The sequence below is a fragment of the Anabrus simplex genome, chromosome 12 (assembly GCF_040414725.1).
Source record: "Anabrus simplex isolate iqAnaSimp1 chromosome 12, ASM4041472v1, whole genome shotgun sequence".
Taxonomy (NCBI): domain Eukaryota; kingdom Metazoa; phylum Arthropoda; class Insecta; order Orthoptera; family Tettigoniidae; genus Anabrus; species Anabrus simplex.
Window position 1 is genome coordinate 91,750,888 of NC_090276.1, and position 21,244 is coordinate 91,772,131.

The 21,244-nt window shown below is 40.3% G+C and overlaps 1 protein-coding gene across 5 annotated transcripts in view; it reads right to left on the reverse strand.

Annotated features, from left to right (window-relative positions):
• Nucleotides 1-5,079: 5,079 nt before the first annotated feature.
• The window catches only part of Haspin (haspin), a 369,818-nt gene continuing 353,653 nt past the window's right edge, over nt 5,080-21,244 (reverse strand). For all 5 annotated transcript variants that reach the window (XM_068229912.1, XM_067156416.2, XM_067156420.2 and 2 more), the window contains one exon: nt 5,080-7,887. In XM_068229912.1, the coding sequence (XP_068086013.1) occupies nt 7,680-7,887 (208 nt within the window). In that variant the 3' untranslated portion in view covers nt 5,080-7,679. The remainder of the gene's footprint in view (nt 7,888-21,244) is intronic.

The following is a 21,244-nucleotide window of genomic DNA, read 5'->3' on the forward strand; positions in this document are numbered from 1 at the left end:
ATTACGATAAGTTCCAGATTTTCAAGTTCATAAATATTTAAACAAAAATATTTGAGTGTGAATTGGTAGAATCTGATGATGTTCGTTTAACCTTCCAGTTCTAGCGCAGAGTTTTATCACGCCAGTGCTCGCATGGGGTAAAATACTACACATCAATGCAAAAAATATCATCGATAATAATGCTCGAGTTCATGCAGTAGAAAAAACTAGAACTATAACAATATCGATCACAGTTCATTGTGGTTTGAACACTGAAGTTTTCTGGTTGAGGCATTCTTCACAGTACTGAAATGGTCTTGGTAGACATACACGCACACAAGAGTTTCTGATTTTTCTATTTGGATTTCTACGACGTAGAAATCTTTCCAGATAATCCTGGTAATATTCAAGAGTGGCGCCAGGGAGCCCTGGGAAATTTCTCCTTTATCCTTTGAACTAATTCGCAAAGCTTTCTCTCTGATACTGCGAGGCAAACTCGTTTGTGATTGAGCTTTCACCAACTCCAACGCAACTGATCTTAGGAAGATTCTTCTTGGGAGAACATTTTCTTAGGATTTCGCCAAAAGTGATCTTTGCTCCAATACGGCTGATGATGACCCCTAGATGGGTCGAAACTAGTACCGTGTAATTTATAATTTTGTGAATATATTTTAGTATTGAAAAGGTGGAAACGTTTACGTTGTTATTATTATTACTTACATATTATTCTCAGTTCAATACGGACCAAAAAACATGAAATTCATAACCATTAACACTACATTCTTTTCATCAATTGTGTCCACGGCCCACTTTTTTACGTTGTAGAACTTATATAATAATATTACTTGCTTTAAGTCCCACTAACTACTCTTACGGTTTTCGTACACGCCAAGATGCCAGAATTTAGTCCCGCAGGAGTTTCGTATTGTTGGAAAACAGTAAGCTATAAGGCAATACTGAGTTTCACTCTCACCCTACCTCATTATTATCTCCAACCAGACGTGCAACTCGCCCATGGACGTAAAATATAATGTCCTGCACCAGGCAAGCCAAACATGTCCTCCGACACTCCCGATATCTTCAGCAATAGTCAAATGGCTACAAGTAATCGCATGCTGTCACTAATGTACACAACGCTGATTTCACACGCTATGCTGAAATAAATAGATTGCAACTTACACAGTAAACTCTAACCACTCAATTTCTTAGTCAAAGCTGGTACGAGATATTATCATGAGCCAGTAGCAGCTCCTCAACGAATCTCACCCCCACTTGTTACTGGACTTTCAGGGATCATCTCCTGATCTTTGTAAATTAATTAGGGATGGGAGATGAGTGCATGTCTCGAGAAGCCCGAGAACTGTGTTCCAAGACTGATGTAATATTATTTACTTGATGGGTTGAAAAGGTGGACCCTATTGTCAAAGTATTTCTTATATCTAATGGACAAGCATCATATGAACACTAACGTGTTGAGTCTAACATATTTGTAGAATGCGTCAGTAAACCCACATCCCGAAGCTCTTCATTTTCCGCTTACGTGCCTGTTTGATTGTCCAGGTCTTGCTGCATGCGGCAAGGGGGAATATGAGGGAGTGAGATAGATGCAGTTTTGTGTTCTTTGTAACTATCCCACTCAGCTTTGAAGTGACTGACCTTGCCAAGGCTGTTCTCTTGATTTCACTGAAACACCCTCCTGTATTAGAAATCATCTTATATCCAACAAATTCAGAAAAATGATCAAGACATGAAATGACTTGCCCAAGACAAAAATCCATGGAAGATGGCTACCTTTGCAAGTGCAGCTGCAAATCAACCTTTGGGCTGATAACTGGATGATGACCTATCCTACCCAGCCCTCCAACATTCCGATTGTGAATGGTGTCAGATCATATAGACTAGATATCTTATCAATCATGGACACCAGGCAAGCAGTCGAAGATTAATCCTAGAAATGCTGCAGTTACTTTCCTCAACACACCCCATGAAAATAAAACCATGCCTATAATCACATATTAATACTAATAAATCCATATTAAAACCAACAGAAAGCTGAACATCTGATCTACATGAAGATGATTAAAATAACAAAAAGTATTGTCACAATTTCTAACTATCGTAAAATACCATATTTTGAAAAAAGAAAACTATTGACATATTTTGCTCTAACAAAATAATTTTTAATAGATAATTTATTCCTATAACATGTATTCTGAAACATACAAGTATGTTCTTATATAATACCTCACAGTTATCCACTTTTCATTTTGAATGCTAAGTAAAACACACCATTTTTTTAACGAAACGGATTTTGAATTTGTTTCATATAATGGGAACTGCATTACGGGAAGAAAAAATCTTAGGCCCAGAGTGATGAACTTTATCTGGATATTTACTTACTTTCTTGCAGTTCTATGTTAGTCCAGTTCACACTTACCCCTGCACTAGTTTCTTCAAAATATTGATCTACATAACCTGCACAGACTTGAACATCATTCCAGTTATCGCAATTTCCCATTACTTCCAAGGCACCTTGTACTTCGCTGTCACTTCACTACTTTCAGGAATAATTTCCTCATCAGACTTAACACAATAATCACGGTCACCATCGGTTCCGTCACTAAGATCTTCGAAAATCAAGTGCGCCATTTCAGAACTGTCAACAAAGTGAGCTGCCATCTTGATTCTAAGAACATACGAAGTAGTTTCACTTCTACAGCTAAATAAACTTCTTCAGACCGCTGCTTGTTTTTTAAAGACTTTCAAAAGTGAAGATAAAAGTATCAGTATTCAGCTGGTATCTGTATTAGTGCCATCTGGTGTCCAATTATAAACCTAAGGAGGAAGAAAGATACCGTCTCTCAGAAAAATGATCACACTTGATGAAACAGAACACCGTCTTACAGGAAGACGGTCCGCAGCTCTAGGGTTAATGCTAATAGGTAGAGATCAGAATTTTTCAGTGACTTGAGAACTAAAAAGTGGTACCTTAAAATAGGAAAAATGAGTGGCTTTGTTTCAAGATATAACAAATTTACAAATTTAAAAATATGTATATTTACGAGCACACGGTTTTACAATAGGAGACAGCTAAAAGACATTTTGGCCCTGTACTACGACAGTCAGGTAATAGTGCGGTTTAAATTTATGTGGCAGTTTGCACATTTATCTGGAAGTTCGGTTGAAAACGCATACTATGACTTTCGTTTATGTGCAATCTGAGAGAATATGCTCAAGTTTAGCTATGCCGAAATTGCAGAGGCAGTTAACGCTCTTACCTGGGATTTTGCTCCTATCAGGGACACTAATGTAAGAATCAAGATGGCTACACACCAAGATGAATCTACATCTGCATGATGCAATACGAAAAATAAGTTGTTGTAATGTATTTATAAAACATATCATCCTTCCTGTCCACCTATCACAGAATTTTGAAAGATTTCCCAAGCTGTTGCTACCAACTATATGAGTTGCACGCAAGTAATTAAACAGCAAGCTTCCTAGGTAGCCATAGTCGTTACGGGAACAATGCTTGATGCTGCCACGCAGTTATTTATGGGTTCGATTCCCAATAGTCCAACTTCTTTCTTTTTTAACCCTCTGAACGTTAGCCGGTAGGGTATTAGAGGTGATAGTACACATTTCCTAACAATTAAAGTGCATGTCAAAAGCTTGGGTTCTATTCCAAATCTATCCGCGACACACATATGAAGTAAAGGTAGGCTTACATGACTTTGTCCATGGTGATCCGCCCATCGAATGCGGACGTTAAGGAGGTTATATTTCTTTGACTTCATACAAACTTAGTGTATACCGTGGAGGCCACTGCTTAGGCTACTTGGAGCCACCGGCAGTGCCAATGCACTATGACAGACTTTGTCACCAAAAATTGATGCCTGCCTAACCATCAGATGATATAGATGCTGATTCCCATAGGGAACCTGAAATATTTGTCCCGAATGAGTAACTTTATAATATCAATATAAATGGTCCGTTATTGGACATTATAAATTTTCCAGCAAACTCATTCCTGGTTGCCAGCGTTTACCCCCAGTGTGCTAAGTTGGGCTCATCAGGAGTCTTTCATGGCTCCAAGTAGCCTACGCAGTGGCCTCCACAGTATGCACTAGCCATGGGTCTTGGTGGGTGTGTTATTTACCAAGTGATGAGCTCAACTTAACACACTGGGGTAAAATGCTGGCAACCAGGAATGAGTTGGCTGGAAAATTTATAATGTCCAATAACGGACCATTTATATTGGTATTATACATTTACTCATTCGGGACAAAGATTTTAGATACCCTATGGGAATCAACATCTATATAATACAAACTTTCTAATAAGTACTTACACTAAAGTGAAATAAATTCTTGCCCATTACTATTCTAACATTGTCTTGGTAAAAAGAAACTTAAGGTCTTATTAAATTAGCAATTAATACTGAAGTATTAATTCTTAATATATATTAAGAATATATACCTTACTTTCGCCATAACACGCATCCTCGTAAATAGTATTAGACAAAAAACAAAATTATACCATGTGGTAGGAATTGTTTGATAAGATACATAACCTGAATCTTAACTGTTGTGTCCAGGATACATTTTCAGTGTTTTCATTTTCTACAATTTGTTTCATTACACAGTTAATTTTAACATTTCCCCGTATGTGTAGATTTCAGTCATAATTCCATTTTTGACCTGATCTTCCACATTATAGCTTAATAACAGTCCGTTATTGGACTCTAGTAATACAATTTCAAAAGGAATAGTGCTAAACAAACGAAAATCCAGGGAACACGTATACCAACGCATTAAATTTCACTATATTTTCAGAAACCTTATTACCAACGTAATAAAAATGTTACTACATCTTCCACATAACAATACCATCATTAAAACTTTGTCTTGCGTACTACCAACATATTTTAATGATAGTATAATTAAGTAAACTTCTAGTTTGCAAAAGTGCAGCCTACGTATCTGGCGGTTTATCTGACAGTTGTAGTACAGGCCCTTACATTATGCTCTATAAAATGGCTATCTTACCTGAAAAAAGAAGAAAAAAACATTATGGTAAAAAAGTAGTAGCAGCGTAGTAGTAGTAGTAGTAGTAGTAGTAGTAGTAGTAGTTAACAATCAACATTTGTACATGGCATAAATAATAATGGAAGAATGCAGTGTGGAAAGTAGACAAAGTTCATCATCATCTCAGTTAACATTCACAGTTCAATTTTATTTTCGTCAGCCTTTACAATTCTTTCACATCTTTCATAATAATTACACACTCACTCAGATTGGAACAAAAGTTCAACTTTTTAAATTTTATTGCTTAAGATTCTGTGCAGGGTCAAGCATTATTTTATTACTGGTCTCCTGTGGTCGGCACTTTGCATGGCCGGATTCTCGAGGCCAATGCCGTCATGCTGCTGCTGTGGCAATGTAAGCAATGGCTGCCTCCATACAGCCCAGACCTAGTGCCATGTGATTTGCAGGCATTTCCAAACATGAAGGAGCAATACATAGCAAGAAATTCCCTCCAGATAATGTAGTGCTAAAACAGATGTCATCGGGCGAGTTGGCCGTGCGGTGAACTTGCACCCGGGAGATAGTGGGTTCGAACCCCACTGTCGGCAGCCCTGAAGAGGGTTTTCCGTGGTTTCTCATTTTCACACCAGGCAAATGCTTATGCTGTACCTTCTCACTTCCTTCTCACTCCTCCAACCCATCATCACCATAAGACCAATCTGTGTCGGTGCAAAGTAAAGTCTGTCGAAACTAACTTTGAGTAAATAAATGTATAAAGTATCTTAAAGAGAAATCAACAGTATTACACCTGAAAAAAAGAAACATAAATATATAAAGCCCATCTTAGTCAGTACACAAATATTTGTTAGAAAACACAAATAGCGATACATGTCCTGGCCCTTTTGGGCCTTTTTCAGTCCTGAAAAGAACATAAAATTTGTAGAAAAGGATCTAGAAAAAACACTACATTAAAAGCCTATTAAAAAAAATTCATCTTGAAGGGTCCCATTGTATTACATCGCAAGGAGCAAAACATAAGCAAAAAAACGCAAATAATATATAAAATACTTGTTCTTGTAGAAATATCAATTTTATCAGAATATCAAGTTCCAGAAAAGTAAGGGCTGAACACACACCTCGCTAATTGTGTTCTCTAATTAACATTTGTGTATTGACTAAGGTGTACTTTTCTGTACTGTAAAGTCAATATGGATCAATTATGAGATTCTTAAACTGTTAAGAAATGAGAGCGTAACAGTTATAAATTAACTGAGTCAAAAGTTAAGAGAGATATCACAAAAGTAAAAAGTCTGTAGAATCTTCAAAATGGGAATTTAAAAGTCGGTTTGCAGCCTACACAAGACAACAAATATCACAAACAAGAATACTAATAATACTAAAATAAAACTCTTAAATATATAAAACTGTGTAAAAAATAATTTGTGAATACAGACTTATGTATTACTTATTTATTCCTCAAATGTTTCCTTCTCTTTTCTTCAACATTGCATTGTGTTGTAATAAAAGTATAACAATCAGGTACAGGATCTGACTTGGATGACATTACAGAGTTACATCTTAAGATGATGATGACAAACAATAATAAAATAAATGAACACACACTATAGTTATATTCCGTCACTATCGCTACTTCAGCATCTTGCAAATCTACACAAGTGTTTATGCACTTGCAAAATCTTGCTATTTGTTCCCTTAACCCGGCGACTGATTTGCAACATGAATGTTCACTACTCGTACACGTAACTGCATTATTTTGAGGGGCACCACGGGCATTACGACCTGATGCTGGATTTCTTGTCCACCTCTAAAATAATATTGCAGGCACAACTCCCCATTCTGAAAATCTCATGTGCTTTATAAACATATGTGTTAGCGAGAAGCTACTAATAAGATCGAGTCTTCCTTTCAGGTTATCAAGTGCCTCAAGAGAAAGTACATCAAGCTACTGTAATGATTAACCCTCTGGGGTCCTCTATCAGACTCAGTCCAGCAATGCTAATATATAGTTTAGGACGTACACCAGACACGGTCTGGCCTAACTTTAAGATAAATTTCTCGTAAATTTATTGGAAAATGGTGGACATACCTTTCCTCTGTACAGTGACGACATCTACGATCCATTTGTTTCGCTTTAGAAGTGTTATCTCAGACCTATATAGAATAATGTTCACTCTCTGCAGCAACATCGTATCTACCAGTTGCGCCATGAATATGGACAAATACGAGCAGTTGCAACATAGTAGTGATTCTGACGTCATCACATAAGACTGCAAAACTGCACGAGATTTTAAAACTTGCAATTTTTACCATTTTTTCACCATTGGCAGCGCTAGGCGCATGCCGATAGCCGGGAAAACTGTTACTATGAATGAGTCGATGGGAACGCTTGCTGCTACCACTCAGTCTAACGTCAACTGGACAGACTATTCAGTAGCTGAGGATAATCCAATGTTGGTCAAAATGTGTACTACTTATAAAGTATTACCATTATTTCCATTTACAACAATGTTAGTAGTTTTATGTTCCGCAAAGTACCTTTTTGACGGTTTTCAGAGACGCCGATGCGCCGAAAGATCTTGGTGTAAAAAAACAATTAAAATTATGCAAGATCAACTGCTGTAATGTCATCCACACAAGCTCTCTCCATCGGTCTTAAAAAACAGACACTAAGTTCGATTTCATCAACGCTATTGAACAAGCTGAGTCAAGAATTCCTTTTTTAAGACGTCTCAATTCGCTGAGGGATGATTTGTGGATCTTGGTGTTCTTCCTGCGGTAGTGGACAGCTTTCTCCATCTTCTCCAAGACGTAGCGTAACCACAGGACATTTGTATATGGCCTGAATAACTGCCAGTCGTTTCTGCAAAGACAAAATAACACACACACACACAGTGAGCTCCAGATAAATTGCTGTGTCGAGGCCTAAAATTATGAAAAATATCTCTATAATCAACATTACAAAATACCTCTTCTAAACAATGAGTCCTGCAACTGGTAAGAAGGTACATTTCTTTTTATTTACTGATATACCACCTCAATTCAATGGAGTGAACGACAGGTTATCAGCAATTTTAAAAAAAACTTCATTTTGTTTACATACATGATTAACTGTAAATAAAGAAGCAAAACTTAAGTACAGTGGAGAGATGAACAAAAACTCCTTTTGCTCCCGGCTAGTGAGTACAGCAAGCTCGTGCTATCAGTCTAGACGCAAGCAAATCCCGCAGGGGAACATGCTCCCATAGTGGAGAGTAACAGAAATAACTCGAAAGGTAACAGTAGATAATCTTATGAGTATACTCCGAGAGCAATGTATACAGCACAACCCTGATTTTGAGTTATTTAAATTTAGCATAAACTGACAGTTAAAATAAGAAATTTCAAGTTTAAAAACTTGAAAGCACTCTAATTTCATACTTGATTTAGCACCATTTCACATCGGGTAGAAACAACTATTTAATGAAGTCAGACGTGGAACTGCCAAAACTGACTAAAGCGAAGATATCAGGTTCACGCATGCATCCGCGTGGCCATAGCAGTATACGAATATTCTCAATTAGCAGACTGAACAATGTCGAAGAATGGTGATGTCACTGTTTACACCTTTCAAAGAAATATGACACTTTGCTGCATTTACGCATAGGGAAATTGGTATAAATATATAGCTTAAAAAATATACTACCAGAAAAAAAATATTGACACCAACAGTATCGTTCAATATCTGTGACTAAACAATAATAATAGGAGATTACATTAACTGGATGCCTTTGCTGGCAAGACCCAGCGTATAGGCTGCACTTTGCCTTCTGGTATGAGCTCAAACATTGACCTGTCTCAGTCTTATCCTTGGCTTTAACAATACGAAAGTGACGAAGTATGAGTGATGCAAGTAATGCCATTCCTTATGCAGCCAGTCCCTGTCATGAACAGTGTGAACAAGCCACTTATAGTGTTAGTTGGTGTATACTTAGATCTTCCATGACCTATCCTCAGCCTACACAACAATACGACCTCTCTCCGGGAAGGCCAGAAAGAGGACCGCCACACGGTAGTTGTCTTCTTAATTGCTCTCAGCTATTGGGTCGATGCATAAGTTTGTACAGTTCTTATATTTTTGTTTTATTTTATTTTACTGACATTGTCACGCACTGTAACTCACGATCACTCAGTGATGTATTCAACTCCACTCTCTATGACCTGCCAACGTTCAGGTAGCAGTTGAATGCCTCGCCTGTAGCAATGTTTTGGTTTTGACTGGAAGAAATCTGTTAGCCATTGGTCAAGAAGCTTCGTCAGGAAATACTTGCCCCTGAATGAGGTTAGAAAGAGAGTGGAAAAGATGGAAATCTGAGGGGGCAAGATCAGGACAATATGGAGGATGAGGAAGAGGTTCCCAGCCAAGTTCAGCAATCACACCTCTGGTCAAATGGGGTGTATGCAGATGAGCGTTATCATGGAGCAGTAAGACTGGTTGTTGTCTTTGTCTTTTGTTGTCAATAGCAACGACAAGCTGTCTTGGCTGGTCACTATACACAGCAGAGGTAATTGTTATATTTTCGGAAGAAGTTCATGGCGAAGGATGCCATCTTTGTTCCACCAAACACACAACATGATTTTCTGTGGATGGGCACTATTCTTGGAACGGGGAATTGCTTTCTTTGATGGGCTGAGCCACTCTTTCCTCTTCTTCATGTTGACATGCAGGCACCATTTCTCGTCACCGGTGACAATCAAGAAGTTAGTAAAATAACCACCTAATCGATACTTTATTATCGCCTCAGGCAAAATTGAATATAAATTAGAACTTACAGGACATGTTTCGATCACTTAGTGGTCCTCTTCAGCTGTATAAAGAAAGAATTGAGGAGAAAAACATTAGCACAATAAGCACAAATAATAAAAGTTCTTTGGAGACTCCTTTGTTTAAAAATGGAGGTCATCAGAACAGGACATCTTGCCTCTCGTTCTTGTTTGGAAAAGATGTTTATTCTGTGCTGTCTGGAGGGTTTATCTTTGAGCGCGACCTGGTGAAGTAACGGTGTGGCACAGTCTGATATTTTATGCAAAGCTCTGGAGAGAAGAGAAGTAGAGTTTTGTCGTTATCTAAAATATCATGTGAGGGAGGAGGGAGATTGGGCTGTGCTTCTGCGATGTCATGTTTGATTATATCTCTTTTCCGTCTTGTCTGTTTTATGTCTACCCATTCCAAGTATTTACTAATGTTCTCGTACAAGATGTTTTTTTGCTCGTTGTTTTCGTTAAGAAACACAACACCAAAGTAGCCTTCTCAACCAACAACAACATGAAACATAGGTTCTTTAGTCACAATAAAGCTAATAAACTTAAAGATGACGAATTCCAGGAATCTGGTATTTATAAGCTAACTTGTACTCAATGTTAAAAAACTTACATGGGACAATCTGGAAGGAACTTCTTAATTAGATATCAAGAACACGTCAATGCTGAAAAATACAAAAGATTCTCTGCCATGGGATCCCATATGAAAGAGTCCAACCACAAATTCACCAATATCAGACAGGACCTTCAAATTATCTGTATGTTAAATAAAGGAAATCTAATGAACAACCTGGAAAACATCCACATCATTCTTGATAAATTCGAAAACGGTGAAGAGAATCTTAACGAAAACAACGAGCAAAAAAACATCTTATACGAGAATATTAGTAAATACTTGGAATGGGTAGGCATAAAACAGACAAGACGGACAAGAGATACAATCAAACACGACATCGCAAAAGCACAGCCCAATCTCCCTCCTCCCCCACATGATATTTTAGATGACGACAAAACTCTACTTCCCTTCTCTCCAGAGCTTTGCATGAAATGTCAGACTGTGCCACATCGTTACTTCACCAGGTCGCACTCAAAGACAAACCCTCCAGGCAGCACAGAATAAACATCTTTTCCAAACAAGAACGAGAGGCAAGATGTCCTGTTTTGATGACCTCCATTTTTAAACAAAGGAGTCTCCAAAGAACTTTTATTATCTGTGCTTATTGTGCTAATGTTTTTCTCCTCAATTCTTTCTTTATACAGCTGAAGAGGACCACTAAGTGGTCGAAACATGTCCTGTAAGTTCTAATTTATATTCAATTTTGCCTGAGGCGATAATAAAGTATCGATTAGGTGGTTATTTTACTAACTTCTTGATTATATTCATCGATACGGTCATGAAATGGACAACTTGTAATACCGGTGACAATGTTTGAAAGGAATGCTTCTTGCCTATCACAAGCCAACAACCGGTGCTGGGCAAGCAATGATGAACAGATGTTTACTCGTGATTTTTGTTACCGTCACTTAGCACATGAGGTACCCATATAGGCTTCGTGCGTTAATAGGAGAAATGCACCACTGCAGTGTGCGTGGTGAACATTGTAAGATATCGTGTGTCATCGCGCAATCTGCTGTAGTCTCACCGCGTGTTGCAATGGCTGACTAAATAATAACAGTGGGACTTCACAGTGTTCTACATCACAGATGTCACCCTAATTCTTCCAATCTTGTAGAAAGTGGTCATATTTATAAGTAAAAAGTTTGCAGGAAACAACAATAGAGTAATAACTGGTACTGTGATAAGAGAAACATCGGTTCACTAGCTACCCTACCATTTCACGAGAGGCAATATATGTAGTGATGTATGTATCAGTAGTGGTAATAATGAGATTGATGTTCATGTACACTTTCAACAAAGCTGTCTTCAGAAAAGGAAAAAAAGAAAACCTTTTGGCCTATTTCTAATACGATATCATGTTAGCAAAGGTAAATGCTGCTAGGGTACCCATGAATACTCTCCGTGAGAGAAATGCAAGCATGTTTCAATTATTAATACAGTTCACTCAGAAGTAATCAACTCTGTGAAGCCTACTTTCCAGTGTCGACTCAGTTCAATGTCTCTCAACACACACGTTCAATATAAATATTACTCTGTAACATACTTGTAAAAATATACACTATTAAACAAAGAATGACACGTTCCGTTCTTAAAAGAACATCATCAGATTTTGACATGACAGAATATAATTATCAAGTTATGAATTTCATTATGGTCCGTATTGACAACTGATCACTATCAAAGGGTAGGAAGGGTCCACCTATTCAATACCATTAGAATGTATAATGTCTTATAAAACTGGGACTAGTTTCAACCCCATATATATTGGGTCACCTTCAGCCACGCTCCAATTGGAAGACATATAACCAATAATAATATAAACACTTTGGTTTGAGACAATTTACAGCCTTAATTTAAAACAGTGATGAGGTCCGAACAACATATCCAAACTTGAAACTAGATGATACATCAAAACTGCTGTGGTTGATGCTGAACTATTTCGTCATTCCTACAGCATCCAATGTTCTTGAGTTGATCTGGGAGGTGGTGGTGGTGGTGATTATTGTTTTAAGAGGAAGTACAACTAGGCAACCATCCTCTATTTAACACTAATCAGAGGGAAAATATGGAAGGGGCCCAACACTTCGAAAAATGAAGGTATTGGCCAAAGAAAGGCAAGGGCCACGAAGGGCGTGAAAATGAAAGACTCCCTAGCCCTCGCAAACCTAATAGCGTCGGGGTCGGAAAAGAACAAGAGTTAACCAAGGGAGGTCGGATAGGACAGATGAAAGTGAGGAGCCTGACACAAGTAAGTGGAAGAAATGCCAGGACTCAGCTGAGGGCCCCGTGGTCGCCAACCCACGCTCCAAAGTTCAGAGCCCCTGGGGCCCCTTTTAGTCGCCTCTTACGACAGGCAGGGGATACCGTGGGTGTTATTCTACCGCCCCCACCCACAGGGGTGTGGGAGTTGGCATCCTTATCTATGTAGACGAGCAACTTGATTGATACTTTATGTTTGTTTGTTACGGGCTTTACGTCGCACCGACACAGAGAGGTCTTATGGTGACGATGGGATAGGAAAGGCCTAGGAGTTGGAAGGAAGCGGCTGTGGCCTTAACTAAGGTACAGCCCCAGCATTCGCCTGGTGTGAAAATGGGAAACCACGGAAAACCATTTTCAGGGCTGCCGATAGTGGGATTCGAACCTACTAACTCCTGGATGCAAGCTCACAGCCGCGCGCCTCTACGCGCACGGCCAACTTGCCCGGTGTTCATTAGTAATATGGGGAATGACTTAGGTAGCTTTAAGTGAAACATTCGTAATTTGAATAGGTATTCCTTTTCATCAGATGTAGTGATCTATTGTTTAATTTGTTTTGAAGTGAATGTCCCTATATTCTTCATAAGTTGCAGATACCAACACCAGACTGATTGTTGAGAGGGAGCAGGAGTATAGCTATTAGCCTATTTCTAATACGATATCATGTTAGCGAAGGTAAACGCCGCTAGGATGGCAATTAATTGCTCCGCGAATACTCTCCATGAGAGAAATGTAAGCACATTTCAGTTATTAATACAGTTCACTCAGAACTCCTGCTCCCTCTCAACAACCAGTCTGGTGTTTGCATCCGCAACTTACGAAGAACACAGGGACGGTGGAAGATTCTCAATAGTGTAAAATTTAGTGAACACAGGGACATTCGCTTCAAAACAAATTAAACAATAGATCACCACATCTGACGAAAAGGAATACCTATTCAAATTAAGAATGTGAACTTCTCCCGTAAATACATTCCAAACTTTGCCGAGAGAGCAGCTCCGCTTAACTACTTCCGACGTAAAGATGTCAAGTTCTCCTGGGGTTGTCCCCAGCAAGAAGCTTTTGAAACTCTGAAACTTGCTTTAATGAATGCACCCGTATTGGCCATTCCAGATTTTAATAAGTGTTTCACCATGTACACTGATGCCTCAGAGAAAGCTATAGCCGGTGTGCTCCTACAAGAGTATGAGGATGGGCGTAGGCCTATGGCCTATGTATCAAGGATTCTCACTAGCCTAGAGAGTAAATTTTCTGTATACGAGTTGGAATGTCTTGCTGTACTATTCGCCCTTGACAAATTTAGGCCATTCATTGAACATGTGAATTTTGATCTAGAAAATGACTGTACCGGGCGGTACACCTCCACGCCGCTAATTTAAAATGTGCGCCAGTTGAAACTCCTCTGCTGGAGGAAGTCTGAACTTTATCGACGGTATTAATTTTCAAGTTTCTCAGAAGATGTCACTACTTGGAAAGTTTGGAGTTTTTGAACTGTGCCACTTTTGATGTATTTTTGTTTTACCGGTAGTAAGAAGTGTGAACTTTCTCTTCTAGAGGACACTACTGAAAAACTACAATGGTGCACCCTAGTGCGATGTGAAAGAACTGTTTTTTGGAGAAATTTTTATTTCAAAAGTTTGTTTCTTGTTAAATTTTTTTCTGTTATTGTTTAAGTTGGCTGTATACCCCTCTCTTTCCCCTTGTTTTGTATTTAGCCAATCCCAAATATCTTTAATTAATTTCTGACCAATTTGATGTATCTTCCCCCAAGTTGAATATGCTGCTTATCCCTAACCAATAAAGTTTTGGTGGGAGGGTGTTCTCATTCCAACAACGCCTCGAACTTTCCGCGAGAGTATATAAACTGCTGATTTTTGGGTCTCTGCGCCACTTCTGTTCCATCTTTTAGTGTGTAAAGTACATAGCAGGGGGCGGGAAGCGCCTCTTTCATCGGCAGCGGTCAACAACAAGGTAATGGCCGATTAATAACTTCTTTCTTTGCTAGCTCAGCAGTTTAACTCTCGGGGCGGGTCCGAAGTTTTTCCATAATGTAACCTTCCTTAAGATGTAAAGACCCTTGGTATCTATTCTATGTTTAAACTGCATATCGGGATAGAGAGTGCTTAACCCTCTCGAGCTCCCACTCATATTGTTTTGAGGTGAACTTATTTGTTCTCAACCTATTCTTCTTTAACGTAATGTAAATTGTTCCTTTCTAAAGTCACCTCTTTAGTATGGGATTAGCCCCTGCATTAATGGCCTAGTGCCTAGTAGGTTTTAAACAAATGTATTAGGAGTGCAGGTCGCCTCCTCTCAAGTAGTTATTTTAGAGGTCATGTAATTAATCTTTTTTCTTACTTAATAGACCTCAGTAGGTTGGGTATTTTACCCCTGTATCTATGTCCTTAGAGGACAACTTGAAGGTGGAGTTTGGTATGGCCTTTAATAGGCTTAATGTTGAGAGCGAGTGGCTCTTTCTCGAAAATTGAGTGTTGTATGCCTCGGGGAGGCTTTTCTGTGTAATTTGGAGCAAGTGCTCCTGAGCATGAATGGGGTTTTCTGCCCCTCTGTTAAAAATTTTGGAGTAAGGTAAATATTGTAACTACATTTTGTTGCCTTGCTACTCTGTACCTGCCATGCTTGTTATTTCTTTATTTTGAAAAGAAAATATAACCTTGTTAATTTTACATGAACTCTAATTTCGTAGCTTGAGACCCGTTCACACCCGCACCTTCTTTCACCTCTAACTACCGCAAAAACACGGTAACAAGTGGTAGCAGAGCGTGGTTGAATGGGTCTCAATTTAGCCCCTTTTGACGGCTAAACATTGCTTTGATTCAAACTCTAACAATTTTCTCAGTTGCTGGAATTTTTGATCTTTCCTGTTTCCAAATTGTTCTGTCATCATGCCCGGCCCTCGCGATGTTCTCCATCTTAACTATTTGAGCAAGGAGGAGTTGATCTATGAGTTATCTATCAGAAATGTGCAATCTGGAGGCACGGTTGCGATAGACACCAACAAGCTTAGAGAGTCCCTTGATTTGCCCATTTCCATCCCCAATTTGGGAGAGAAAGAAATTGACGACTCTCTTTCCACGATCACCGAGAATACTACTGGGCTAGCATCGGTAGTTAGTTTTTTTGACGAAAATGATCCTTCTCCTAATCAAATTAAGCGTGTGCAAGCCAGGCTATATCATTTTTCAAATAGAGTTAACGATCTGTTGTCTCTGAAGTTGAATGACGTTCAGAGGAAGGAAGCTAGTACGTTGCTTGAAAGTATTTCTGAATTATCTAGCAAGGTCACTCAATTGTTAACTGGGGAAGTTCCTCCCAAAATTGATCAACCCACCACGATGAATGTAGGTAGCGAGGAAGAGCCTCCTAAGGGAGAAGTCGATAGGATAACTGTTGCTGCTCAAACTATCTCTGCCCCATTGGACAACGAGTCTGAACGCCGTGCATCGTTGAATAATATACGTTCTGAATTAACTTCCTTGCCACTGAAACCTTTACCTACTATGTCACCTGGGTTTAGCAGCTTGCCTCATCCATTGGCAATGTTGCTCAGAGGTATCTCTAAGTTTTCCGTTAATACCACCAGTGACGTAATTTCATTTTTAAGATTTTTAGTTGAATTTCAGGATCATGCCCTTGTGTTTTCTCTTTCCCCATGTCAGATTTTGCAAATCATCTATCCCTATGCAATTGGTATTCTCTCAGACAAAATAGTAAGAGCCATTGCCGAGCAATCATCTATTGAGGATTTCCACGCCCACTTGCTAGCTAACTTCATCCCGGCTAGGGCCAGGTCCTCCCTTATTCACAAGTACTATTATCGTGTACAGCGTTTGGATGAAAACTTAGCAGACTTCATCCAAGAGATTAAATTCTATACTAGGGTGTTTGCCCTTCATTTTCCTGAAGATCAGATTGTAAAGGCTATTGTAGAAGGAATTTCACAATCCTATAGGTCATATTTGTGTTTCGCGGCGTGCCCGCAAACCTTCTCTGAACTTGAAGCATTGGCCGTCTCAGCGGAAGGAGTTAGATACGCCGATTCTTTGCGTGTCGCGAAAGAACCCCCTCCTTCTTTTGGTAATCCTCAGCCTCCTCCTCCTCGCCGACCAGTCACACCTCGTAAATGCTATGCTTGCGGGTCGCCCGACCATCTTCGGAACAAGTGCCCATTGCTCAAGTCTAGTGGGACAAGGAATGGAGCTGGTTCATCACAAGGCTGTTTTAAATGTGGGGCTTTCTCACATATCGCCAAGAATTATCCCAATTCGAATAGCACCCCCTCCTGCTCAACTTCAGGTGCAACTTCCAACAACAATCAAAAGTGACTAGTGGCTTCGGCTGAGTCGACTAATCCATCTTCCCGAGGCTCAGCCCCTGGCAAACAGGTTGTAAATTCAGGGAATGTTCAATCTGCAAATCTATCTTTTGAATGCCCCAAAGAGTGTCTTAGGATTGCGGCGGATACCCCCGCACCGGTTCCTTTTCTCAAACTTGAGTTAAATAATGAACCTGTAACAGCTCTTTTAGATTCAGGCAGTGTTTGTTCGATTATTTCGGCTGAATGGTATTCTAAATTGAAATCTGTTTGTAAACTACCTGACTATGTCTCATCTCCTGTTCAATATGTTTCGGCTAATTCATCTCCATTGGAAATCCTAGGTTCTGTAAAGGTCAAAATTCGTATTTTTAAATTTACATGGAAAATCAAATTGTTTGTGGCTAAGCACCTGTCTTGCCCGATCATATTGGGAGCTGACTTCATTTCTCACACTGGTCTGGTGCTCGATCTTCAGAGTAAGTCGTGCACATTCAAATTTGCGTCCAATTGTAAAATCCCCTTGTTAAAGTGTAATTCTGTATCATGTTCATCTATTTCGCCTACCCAGGATGAGATGTTGTTAGACCTTAGACATCTACCTGAGGAGCAGGCTGATAGTATTCGTAAATTATGTCAGTCATTTCCAGAGGTGTTCTCTGATACTCTTGGTGTTACTGACCTTATTGAATACAAAATTGAGGTCACGGATTCAATTCCTGTCCGTTTTCCACCTTATAGGCTATCTCCACCTAAAATGAAGGCTCTGAAAGAAATCATCGATCAGATGTTGAAGGATGGTATTATTAGGCCCTCTAAGTCGGCATATTCGTCACCTATTTTTCTAGTCCCGAAACCCCAAAGGGGCTTCAGGCCTGTCATTGATTATAGGGCTCTCAATCGGAAGGTGGTGTTACAATCTGTGCCCCTTCCCGACCTTCATTCTTGTTTTTCATGGTTCCGTAAGGCCAAGTTCTTCACCATCTTGGATTTGAATCAAGCCTACAATCAAATTCCCCTTGCGGAACAGTCTAAACATCTTACAGCGTTTGCCACGGACTGGAATTTATACGAATACAACCGCGTGCCTTTCGGGCTCCCCACGGGAGCAGCTGTACTCACTAGGCTGCTAGATAGGGTCTTCTCCGACATCAAATTTGAGTACTTATATCACTACTTGGATGATGTCGTCGTATTTTCGGAGACCTTTGAAGAACATCTAGATCATCTGCGAGAAGTTCTCAATCATATGAATAGTAACACAGTAACATTTCCACCTATTCAGTACTAATATGTATTTACAATGTTATAAATTACATATTAGTACTGAATAGGTGGAAACCTTACTGTGTTACTATTCATATGTTATTCTCAGTTCAGTACGGACCAACAACATGAAATTCATAACCCTTGAAGTTCTCAATCGCCTTCGTAAGGCTGGGTTAACTGTCAAGTTGTCCAAGGTTGCCTTTGCTAAGCCCTCTATGTCATTCCTAGGGCATATTGTGTCACCTGATGGTGTTGCAGTCGATCATTCTAGAACACAGGCCATCCGTGATTTTAAACCTCCCAAGGACATCAAAGGTATCGCCAGGTTCATTGGTATGGTGAATTTCTTCAGGAAGTTCATTCCTAACTTCGCTAATAGAGCGGCGCCCTTGAACCTTCTTCGTAGCAAAGGCATCAAATTCGAGTGGGGACCTTCTCAACAAGCCGCTTTTGAAGATCTTAAATTAGCTCTCTGTAATGCCCCTGTACTTGCTATGCCTGATTTCTCGAAGAAATTCATCGTCCAAACCGACGCGTCGTCGTCAGCAGTTGCTGCAGTCCTTCTTCAAGAGACTGAACTAGGGAGGCGACCCATCGCCTATTAATCTAGGACCTTGTCGGCTCAAGAAGCCAAGTATTCCATCTATGAGCTCGAAGGTTTGGCAGTCTTATTCGCCTTAGAAAAGTTCCGTCTCTATCTGGAACATGTCAAATTCGACCTGGAGACAGATAATCAAGCCTTAAGCTGGGTCTTAGGTAGGCCGCGTCGTACTGGTCGTATAGCCCGTTGGGCCATCCGTATTTCTGCCTTCCAATTCGATGTCCGGCATATCAGAGGTACCGAAAATGTTGTTGCTGATGGACTCAGCCGTATGTTTTCCAATGACGTCGAGACCCACGAACCGGTCGACAGTTCATCACCTCCCGAGTCCATACTATCTGGTGTTAATGCCATCTTAACAGATGCTCCCATGCTCTTTAGGGATATCGAGAAATACCAACGTGAAGATCCGACGCTGGCTCCGATAATGGAAACCCTTTCTTCTGGGGAACATGTTGTCCCTTATGTTCTGAGGAATGGTGTTCTATGTTGCCCTTCGAGGCATGATAAGATGATGAAGGTTGTCGTTCCAGCTGTTCTTGTGCCTATGATCTTCAAGTACTATCATGAGACCCCATTAGGGGGGCATCTTGGAATCTTTAAAACTCGTGAAAAGATTCGTGAAAGGTTCATCTGGAAGGGTATGGACAGTGAAATCCGTGAACTAGTAAAAGCTTGTAAATTTTGTTTGCTCAGTAAACCCACCATGTCCACCAAGGTAGGCCTTTTGTCTTCGCATCAAGCGTCGCGCCCCACGGAACGCCTGTATATTGATTATGTAGGACCCTTCCCCCAGTCAAAGGGAAATGCCAACAAGTTCATCTTTGTATGCGTAGATGGTTTTACAAGATTTTCCTGGTTATTTCCGACTAAGCTGGCGACCGCTCAGTCCACCATTACTTGCTTAAATTCTATTTTTGCCTCTTTTGGTCCGTGCCAATATATTGTGTCTGATAATGCTAAGGCATTTACATCAAATCTTTTTCGTAAATTCTGCTTTGACCTGTCCATCTCTCATGTGACTACTTCGGCTTATTACCCTCAACCATCTCTGGCTGAACGGGTTAACCGTAATCTCAGGTCCGCGCTTATTGCCTATCATCATGAAGATCATTCCAGGTGGGACACGTCCCTGCATTGGTTAGCTTTTGCTTTGAATTCGGCGGTTCATGAATCACATAAATTTACTCCAGCCTCTTTGATGTTCAAGTTTGTTCCCAACACGCCGCTCTCTAACCTCTGGTCTCTGAGTGACATTCTACCTGAGACAATAGATCCGGACAACATTAAAGATCTTTGGAAGAAGGCTAAAGCCAATCTTAAAGTGTCTCATGAAAAGGTTAGGGAAAGGTATGATCGTGGACGGAGACCCACCCATTTGAAGGTAGGTGACCAGGTAATGGTCAAGAAATTTGTTCCCGCGGGCAAGCTTGCCCCCAGATTTCATGGGCCGTGTGTCATTCTCGATTTCCTTACGCCGGTTACGTTGTTATTAAGCAATCCAGCCACCGAGAGGATATTTAGGGTTCACCTGTCGCAGGTGAAACCTGTATAATTTCTGTGCTATCTTGCCTCATATTATCTTGAAAGGAATATGAAGGTTATATTTTTTTTTTGAGTTTCACTTTTAAGGCTTTCTGCCCCTTCTATAATATTTTGTTTTATATGTAAGCATTTTTGTAAAACCTGCCCCGAACCGTTAAACTACCATCCTGTCCTTGCCACGGCCATTACCACGCGCCCGTCTCCTGCTCCACTCTACACAGTGGCTTATTTAATGCCATGGATATCTGCACGCCGCTGGCCCCTCAACCTCTCCACAAGCCTGTGCCCTCAAAAAAAAAAAAAAAAAAAAAAAAGATGATGGTCCAACAAATTCTGCCGCCTAGCTTTAATGTTTCAGTGCCCCCGCAGCCGCGCGGCGCCGTGCCGCGACTGGGATAGAGGAAGGGCCCCCTCGACCCCAGCGAGGACGACATGTGCACGGCAAGCCAGAGCTCTCCTCCCGGCCAAGGCTGATGTGCGGCGCACGACCTGCTACTGGCCCGCAGCCTGTATATGTTCACCGCGGGCGCGGCGTGCTTCTACACCTCTGCTCCCCTCATAGTGCGGGCGAGCGCTATCTCAGGGTACTTGAGGGGCCCGGGCGGCCTCCTCTGAACGCAAGCAGTGGCGGCTGGTCTGGCCGTTAAAATCATCAACGTTTGAAGTACATATCCAGCTATATGGACATTCCAGTTCAACTTTACTACCTTTTCTTGGGTATTCTACTGCAATATTTGATGGACTTAGAAAATTTTCCTCAACTTTAAAAACTAAAGTTTTCCTTCTGAATT